The 10,000-nt window shown below is 41.6% G+C and overlaps 1 protein-coding gene across 1 annotated transcript in view; it reads right to left on the bottom strand.

Annotated features, from left to right (window-relative positions):
* Positions 1-10,000, bottom strand: part of LOC134435204 (ryanodine receptor 3-like) — a 414,716-nt gene that overhangs the window by 133,739 nt on the left and 270,977 nt on the right. The window contains exon 50 of the mRNA XM_063184070.1: positions 5,592-5,761. Coding sequence (XP_063040140.1) covers positions 5,592-5,761 — 170 coding nt within the window. The remainder of the gene's footprint in view (positions 1-5,591; positions 5,762-10,000) is intronic.

Raw genomic sequence — 10,000 nt, forward strand, 5'->3', positions numbered from 1 at the left:
TGAATCACTCTCACCTCTCCAGAAAATCGACTTTGGCCTTAGGTGTATGTTTAGGGTCATTGTAATCATGGAAAGCAACACAATGAAAATCAATGGAGTTCAATGAGAGATGGTGACATATTCGCTATTCGTAGAGCAATACATGTTTAACTTCATGATTTAATCAATGACAAAAGCCCTCAAACTCCTGCGGCATGCATGCAGCTCATCATAAGAGGTGTATCTGTACCATGTTTCACTTTATGCACCATTTCTCTTTTTTCATATTCTTCATCTCCAACACCATATAGTTCTGATGCTATCAGTTCTAAAATGGTTGATCTTGGGATCTTGATTTCAGAGTATGAGTCCCATTAGCCTTCATTTTTGTCAGAATTAGGCCTGACATACTCTTGGCTGGCTTTTTTGAGACAGGACAGTGGGAGAGACTTCTTTGGTGTTAAAGGTGAAGAATTTGGAAAAAAATACATGGTGCCTAAAGTCAAACATGGGAGGGATACAGCTCTTATGTGGAGCTGCATGCATGCTGCTGGTGTGTGAGGGCTTTTATCATTGATTACATCATGAAGTTAAAAATATATTGCTCTACGAATAGCAAATATGTCACCATCTCTCATTGAACTCCATTGATTTTCATTGTGTTGCTTTCCATGATTACAATGACCCTAAACATACACCTAAGGCCAAAGTTGATTTTCTGGAGAGGTGTGAGTGAACCAGTGATTAAGTATGACACCCGATCTGCGTATTTGAAGTGTTTTGAAGTGACTTATCTGCTCATTTTCACATTATGTTCGTAGGCGACAAAACTTTTGTCTTGTCAAAATCTGCCCTGTCTGTGTTCATTAAAGGGTCAATCTTTCTTTGGTGCATGAAATTTATTTTTGTACATACATTTTCATTCGAGAGGGTTGTAGTTTTCATATGAGTGACTTCTGAAGCCAAGTGATTAATTGAAAGTCAGGTTATTAGCTGTTATTCCAAACAGATGGGTAGGCGACAACTATTTTGGAGGCAGCAGTAGAGTTAGAGTCTAAGGTTTTACTGTACTGCAGTCTAGCGCTCCGCAACGTTTAGCACTAATCAAACACATTACAATACAGGGAGAACGAGGGGGAGAATAAAAAAAAGAAAGAAAGAAAGAAAGAAAGAAAGAAAGAAAGAAAGAAAGAAAGAAAGAAAGAAAGAGATAAAGAACAAAAAGCCTTGATAAAAGAAGCAAGCAGTGAGCAGACTTGTATGAAGTAGAAATACTCTTACAGATGTAATTCCAACACTAGTGGTATGATATTATTTATTTGCAACTATGTAATATCAAACTGCTTGTGTTAGAGTTAGGGTGGGTATTGGCAAACATCTCAAGATACGATACACATCCCAATACAGGGTTCATGATACGAAACGTATTGCGATACATGTGCATCCCCATACATGGTCTTCATGGCGATATATATCCCGATATTTTAGCCTTTTTTTGTTTTTATTCTCTTTTTTTTATACTTTTACATGTAAGAAAACAGACATTTTTATAATCAAATGTTACTTTTTTGTTTTTCTGTAGACTCTACAGTAGAAGAACAGTTACACTGTAATGTATGTGAAAAACGGCCTTCACAAAGCCATTGGGCTACTGCATAGCAAGGAACAACTGTGCCTCAGTGTTGAAGAGGCCCGCGATACCGTATCCCAATACTGACATTTTGAACAATACATGTATCGTGAAGAGGCCCGCGATACCATATCCCGATACCGATATTTTGAACACACCCCTAGTTAGAGTACTTGTTGTACCTCTACTTCACACATCTCTGGCAGTGAGTTTAGGAAGACAGGCAGGAAACTCTTGTTCTCTTGTTTGCCGAGAGGGATCTCCCAGGTAACAACACTATCTGCAAATAGCTCCGGGAACGAAACAGAGGTGTTTCTAGGCGATTACAGAAGGAGTCTGAATCACTCCTAGCTCAGTCAATAGTCTCAGTCTCAGTCTGAGTCTGCCAGTCATCCAAGCCCACTCTTTTTGCCTCACCTCACCTATCCAGCCAGGATAAACACAGCACACTCGACTGCACAGAGGCTCCAAATGAATGTACTGCAATAGATAGATAGATAGATAGATAGATAGATAGATAGATAGATAGATAGACAGACAGAGAGATAGATAGACAGACAGACAGACAGACAGACAGACAGACAGACAGACAGACAGACAGATAGATAGACAGACAGATAGATAGATAGATAGATAGATAGATAGATAGATAGATAGATAGATAGATAGATAGATAGATAGATAGATAGATAGATACATAGATTATTTATTCGTCTTTACAGAAACTTGCTCTGTGCCATTTGTCAGTGCATACGATAGTTACAGAAACAGAAAAAAACACAAAAGACAAACACACCCCCTGTCATGGTTTGCATTTAATATTTTTTTTATTTTCATGCAATTGTCATTGGTCACATTTCTGGTAAGACTTATGTATCTACTTTGTTATTATGACTCTTACTGTAAAAACGATTTCAGAGACGCTTATTTTAACATGTGATTTGAGTAGGAAATCGTCTGAAGCTTAGATGCAGAAGTCAGTTCGTCCGTGACAGCAGTGGTGACGGCTGCCTTTGTCTTCCACTCCTCATTTTGCTACAGTTTGTGTCCATGTTTCTTCAAGCAACGTCTGTAAGTATTTTGTTTATCATATTTCTAGCTTATTTCATGCAGATAATTAATATGTCAATGTTAGTAGATCGAAAATGCAGTTAAAAACAAACTATTTTCAAAATGCCATAGGAAACACATGGTGTAGCTTAGCTCAGCAGTATTTCATGTCTATTCATGTACCATCCCCCCCCCCCCAAAAGGACAAAATAAAAACACAGCATACCATAGGACAAGACAAAAGCCTCACACATTATATCAGGGATGCGCAACTGGAGGCCCGGGGGCCACATGCGGCCCGCCTCCTTACTCATTGCGGCCCGTAGACAAAATATAAATAAATAATAAAAAGACATTTTTTTTAAACCACTACTGAATCAATGTGTTGTAATTATTCAGTTGGCTGATAGAGAACACTCTTATTCCTTCCAAACCATATCGACAATCAGTGAACCCTCAAACTCTCCCGAGTTACAGTCAAATCCGTAGTAATGTGGACCTCCAATGGTGGCTATGAAAAAATTTGGCCCTCCTTATCATGAATGTTGCCCATCCCTGTATTATATAGAATACAGCGGTAAAGAGCAGTTATCTAACAGTTGGATTCTTATTCAGCAGGGATATGCTTGTGGGTACAAATGACCTATGGGCTCTCTTTGTCAGGAAAGCAGGCAGCCTGAACCTCCTGCCTGAAGGCAACACCTCATAAGCCTGATGTAAGGATATCACAAACACATGCCTTGCATGTCTCCTCATCTCTGTCTGTCTGTGTGTCTCATTCTCTAAGGCCTGGGACATGCTTGCTGTAAGCCTTACATTATGCACCCAAGTCCATGCGACTGACAGGGGTGTAGTGGGCGCGGTACGCGGGGGTACGCAGTCCACCCACTTCTCCTGAAGTAAGATGAGAAAAAAATCTTCAGCCCATGTTTGAATACAAAAAGGAATGAGCACATAGCAGTATTGCAGGTGATTGTCCAAACAGATAAAAACGGAGAAGCAATGTGGGTAGATTAAGGACAGTTGGGGGGGGTTGACATGATAAGTTTCCTAATTATTTGATGACGTTAAAATCGCGTACCCCCACTTTAAAAATCTCCACTACACCACTGGCGACTGAATGCACATACTTGCTTCAGAATGATCAGAGCCCAATGCATGAAACTGGAGATAGCATGTATTGGGCAGATAACCAACAGGGCTCTCATTGATATTCCCCATCATTGTTTGACTCTACCACGACCACAACATGTTCAGAGGATCACCCCTTGCAGTTCTGTCAATATTGCACCATACACACGCGTCTGCATACAGTACATTGTCTGGTGCTCTACTGCACGCAAAATTGACATACAATTGACATGGCAACGTGTGCAAGCATATCCTGTAGAAAGCATGTGCTTGACCTTACACGCACACACACGCACGCAGGCGTGCACGCACGCACGCACGCACGCACGCACGCACGCACGCACGCACACACACACACACACAGCAATGAACATCTCTTCTAAACCAGACACACACAACTGAGCACATTTTGGCATCCTGCAGAATGCTTGACACCCAGATTATTGCCTTCTAACAGCTTAGCTTCATTTGCTGCTCTGCTTACTTGTTTATATGTTTGTTTGTTTGTTTGTTTTGTCTGATGTTTCAGTATGTATTGTATGGTAGGGCAGGGACCCAACACTTCATGGGTAAGCTGCTGCTGGCACTGTGCATTGTTTTGCCAGACATCTCTGCACGCCGCCTGCGGCAAAGTAATTATTCTCTCTGGTAGGGTGTAAGTGTGTGTGTGTGTGTGTGTGTGTGTGTGTGTGTGTGTGTGTGTGTGTGTGTGTGTGTGTGTGTGTGTGTGCGGCGTCTGTGTGTGTGTGTGTGCGGCGTCTGTGTGTGTGTGTGTGTGTGTGTGTGTGTGTGTGTGTGTGTGTGTGTGTGTGTGTGTGTGTGTGTGTGTGTGTGTGTGTGTGTGTGTGTGTGTGTGTGTGTGTGTGTTGGGTTTGGAGGTTGCCACTCAATGTGTTGGGGTGATTGGTGGTGTACAGAGGTGGTTTGCAGGGTAACAGGGGAGCAGCGTCTGGCATTTCCCAGTAATTACACGGACAGCAGAGGAAAAAAACCATCAGACAAAGCACCTCAACGCAGAGTAAAATGGCAACAAGTGAAAAGGGCATTTGTTTCAGATGGACCGTGGGTATGAAGCATGCATGCAGATGCAACATAATTTCACATAGTTAGGCTACTAGTACTGGCAACTGTTCTTTAACTTATTTGGGTATTGTATCCTGTAATTGTATTTTGTATTATTTATTTTTAATGTGTGAAATATCTCTGACTCTATAATTTTACAACTGTGTACTATAACTGTGTATTTTTAGTTTTGTTTTAACCTTGTATTTTTTAAGGAACATCAAACCTGTCAAGGGACACAAGATGGAAATTAGCCTCATGGCTATAATCTTGTGTATTTAGCATTTTTGTTTAAATGCTGGTAATATATGCTGTCCATTTTTTAAATAAATAAACTTGTAAACTTGCAGATGAGGACTGGGAAGGGAAGAGGATGCATGGAGGGTACGGTTTATATGTCACCTGCCTTTCATGTAATGAAATGGGAGAAGGAGGTGGGATAGGAAAGCCTAGTCCTCGATATCACACACACATGCACGCACGCACGCACGCACGCACAAACACACACACACACACACACACGCACGCACGCACACACACACACACCCTCACGCACACACACACACACACACACACGCACGCACGCACGCACGCACACACACACACACACACACACACACACACACACACGCACACACACGCACACACACACACACACACACACACACACACACACACACACACACACACACAATATATATACACATATATGAATATATATATATATAATCAGACTCACCGTGTCCAGTGTTGCGGAGGCACGCAGGTCAGGGAGGAAGCCCACCTCCAGCAGGTGCAGTAGGAAAGCCTGGTCCTCGATGCCATACACGCGGTCCAGGAACAGCACCATGGGGGCCTTGTGGTCCGGACAGAAGCTCGCCGCCATGTCCGGCTCCGCCACACTGCCGTCTGAAAGGGGGGGGGGGAGCAGAGAGAGATAGTAGGTAGGGGAAGGGGAGAGAGTGAGAATGTGAGATGAGATGATGAACTAGGAGTGAGAAACTGGCAGACTGACTTGCAGACTTACTGAGTGCGTTCAATCTCATTGGGAATGTGTGTAGTGTAAATCAGTGGTTCTTAACCTGGGGTGCGGGCACCCCCTGGGGGTGCACCAGAGATTTTAGGGGGTGCGCGGAATTTTGTTTGTGTTGAGGGTGTGACCAAAATCTGCTAGGAAACATTATAATTAGGCCAAATCAAAACCAAATTAAAGCATGTTCTGGTCCCCATGAAAAGTCATTTAGGTATTGATTAATGTCTCAAGCAAGAATCATTGTAATTAATCACTTAAATCCTTTTTCAGTACGTAGATACGTGTAGACGTTTGGGATGGGGGTGCGCAGCTTGTCTTGGGCACAGGTTAGGGGGTGCGTTAATGAAAAAAGGTTAAGAACCACTGGTGTAAATTGTACACGTGAATAGTGACATTGGCTATGTTTACTTGATGGTTTCTATTCCAAACTTCTGAAGTTTTCTTTGATCTTTCATTTAATTCCGAATTGTGAAGTGTTTACATGACGTTTTCAAAGCGGAATTAAATAGATAGATAGATAGATAGATAGATTATTTATTTGTCCTTTCGGAAAATTGTTCTGTGCCATTTTCAGTGCATCTGATACAATTACAAAGACATTACAATAAACAAGAACACAATAGACAACCCCCCCCCCTCTCTCTCTCTATAGGACAAAAAGACAGGTTGACAAAAAACCCAACATAAACACAGTAAAGTGCAGTATTCAGTACCAAAGTGCAATGTGCTATTCAATCTAAGTTACAGTTGTCCTATTTAGCATGGATATACTAATAGGTATAAATGATTGGCGGGCTCTGTTTGTCTTAAATGAAGGCATCCTAAACCTCCTACCTGAGGGCAACAACTCATATGCTTGCTGTAAGGGGTGTGAGAGATCCTCACATATGGTATTTGCCTTCTTTACCACCCTTGCTTCAACAGTCATGGCCATGCTATTTAGTGGCTGACAAGCAATCTTGCTGGCCATGTTGATTATCTTATGGAGCTTATTTTTATTAACAACAGACAGGGAGAAGTACCAGGCTACAGAACAGAAACATAAAATGCTCTCAACAAAAGAATGATAAAAAAAACCCGCATCATATCCCTATCCACTTTAAATTGTCTTAGCTTTCGCATGAAGTACAGTCTCTGCATTCCCTTTTTGTAAATAGTATCGGTGTTACAGCTCCAAGTTAATTTGTCATCTATTACAGTTCCCAAATATTTATAGTTTTTCACCACCTCAATGTCTTCCCCATGTATGACCATGTTCTGATGGGTGTGTCTCCCCGTTCTAAAATCCACAATGAGTTATTTTGTCTTTCTTGTATTTAGAAAAAGACAGCTGTCTGATGAAATGTCTGATGTGAACGTGGTGAATAAAAGACATTCGGTAACACTTTATTTTAGGGACACATCTATTAGCACTAATACATAAACTATTAATGCATGTGTAAGTAACTTGTAAGGCATGTACTAAGCAAAATAAGACAGTTGTTAAGCATGTATTCACAAATGTCTTGTTCATGCACAATAAGGGATTTATTACCAACATAACCTTAGTAAGGACCTAGTAGACCTAGATTTCTATTTATGTGTAAGCAGTAAGGGCCAGAATACAATGTGTATAAGCTCCTGGTACACTGTGTGAACAAACCCTGAACAGTGTGAAAACAGATGTGGAATAAGGGTCCCTATTCTAAAGTGATGCATTGCTCAGCCCAGATGGCTTAGGGCCCCCGCACTACCTAGGGCCCCCGCACTACCTAAGGCCCCGACTCTACGGAAGTTAATGTTTGAGAAACTTAGCTACAAGAAGTGCAGTGCATGATGGGTACGCCCTTAGTCAGAAATGCAATGCATGGCCAATGCAGCAATGATAATATTTCTGTTGTTACGTACATGGCAAATTGTTTGGATAGCAACTAAATTTCACAAGTGAGGGGAGGAGCTAAGGACGTAGGCTCAGAGCTGGGTAGGTTGTCTGTTGGCCTAGATTGCGTACCCATCATGCACTGCACTTCTTGAAGCTGATGTTCTCAAACATTCACTTAATTATCACAAAAGAGTAGTTTAGTTTTGCTTCAAAACTATTATTCTAATGTTCTGCATTTATTTTGTTTTTTTTTTACAATTAAAACTCAGTGGTACATGAAAAAAAATGACATCTCACCAACCCACCGCCATTGACAAGTGTACGTTCAATCCTTGCTATATATAGGCTCTTGTTAACGCCCTCTCATTGATACGAACAAGAGAACACTAGGTAACTCAGCTGGGTAAGGGATAATTATTTGATATCCCCTTACACTTTGTAGATCAGGGGAGCTAGGTAGTGCAGGCCTGGGTGGTGTGGGGGCCCTAGGACTTTGGTAGTGCAGAGGCCCTGAGCCATCTGGGCTGACCAATGCATCACTTTAGAATAGGGACCCTTATTCTGCATCTGTTTTCACACTGTTCAGGGTTTGTTCACACAGTGTGTCGGGAGCTTATACACATTGTATTCTGCCACTTACTACTTACTAATAAATAGAAATATAGGCTTACTGGTCCTTACTAAGGTTATATTAGTAATAAATCCCTAATTGGGCATGAACAAGACATTTGTGAATACATGCTTAACAACTGTCTTATTTTGCTTAGTACATGCCTTACAAGTTACTTACACAGGCATTAATATTGTATGTATTAGTGCTAATAGATGTGTCCCTAAAATAAAGTGTTACCAGACATTCTATTCTATTCTATTCTATTCTATTCTATTCTATTCTATTCTATTCAACTGTATTCTACTGTATTCTATTTTATATATTCTTTGAACAGACAACAGCAGAGCAGTCAAGACAGACTAGGGCTGTGACCCATTGCTCCCACCCACACTTCAAACACACTTCCGTTTGTTTCATCTTTCACACTGCTTGTAGTGGAGGGTCCCACCCCCTCTACGATTCAAGGGGAGGTATGAAGGGATTTGAAGCACTTTTCCTGGCTTTCGAAAGTATTGAGAGACACTACACTTTCATGTGCACCTACAAAAGCAGAGTGACCAGGACAAAATGAGTGTTTGGTAGTGGTAGTAATGGGGCAGGGGGAGATGACTGACTGGGTGTGTGTGGGGTGGGGGGTGTGGGGGGGGAGCCATGTTTTCATGTTGTTGACACCAAATTCTGACCCTACCATTCAAGTATCGCAGTAGAAATTGAGACTCATCAGACCAGGCAACACTTTCCAATCCTCTATTGACCAATGTTGGTTAGCCTGTGCATATTGTATTCTCATGTTCCTGTTCTTAGCTGACAGGAGAGGCATATACTGTAGTGTGGTCTTCTGCTGCTGTAGCCCATCTGCTTTGATGTGCTGTGTATTTAGAGATGCTCTTATCTCATATCTCAGTTGTAACGAGTGGTTATTCAAGTTACTGTTGCCCCTCTATAAGCTTGAACCAGTCTGGCCATACTCCTCTGACCTCTGGCATCATCAAGGAATTTTTGTGTTCACAGAATTGCCGCTCACTGGATATTTTCTCTTTTTAGGACCATTTTCTGTAAACCCTGGATATGGTTGTGCGTGAATAAACCAGCACGTCTGCAGTTTCTGAAATAGTCAGATCAGCCCTGCCTGGCAACAACAATGATGTCACGTTCACAAAGTTAAATAACCTGATTCTGATGCTCACTTTGAACAGCAGTACATCTTGACCATCTACTATACATGCACAAATGCAGTGAATTGGAGCTATGCAATTGGCTGATTAGAAATTTGTGTCAATGAGCAGTTGGACAGGTGAGCCTAATCAATTTGCCGGTGAGTGTATAACAGAGGAGTCAGACAGACTAAACATCTCCCTCACACCTCTGTCTGAAGGTAAGTAAAAAGAGAGCAGAGGTGGAGACAGATAGAATGACTGAGGTGCTGTTTCCACGTAGAAGGATATTATTTTAGCAGGATATTTTTTTCTCCTGTTAGGTGTAAACGCAACATTACATTACATTACATTACATTTAGCTGACGCTTTCATTTGTTCAAAGCGGCTTACAACTATTATTTTTCAGGGTATTGGTTACAGTCCCTGGAGCAATGTGGGGTTAGGTGCCTTGCTCAAGGGCACTTCAGCCATGGATGGAGGTGTA

This window comes from Engraulis encrasicolus, chromosome 19, assembly GCF_034702125.1.
Source record: "Engraulis encrasicolus isolate BLACKSEA-1 chromosome 19, IST_EnEncr_1.0, whole genome shotgun sequence".
NCBI lineage: Eukaryota > Metazoa > Chordata > Actinopteri > Clupeiformes > Engraulidae > Engraulis > Engraulis encrasicolus.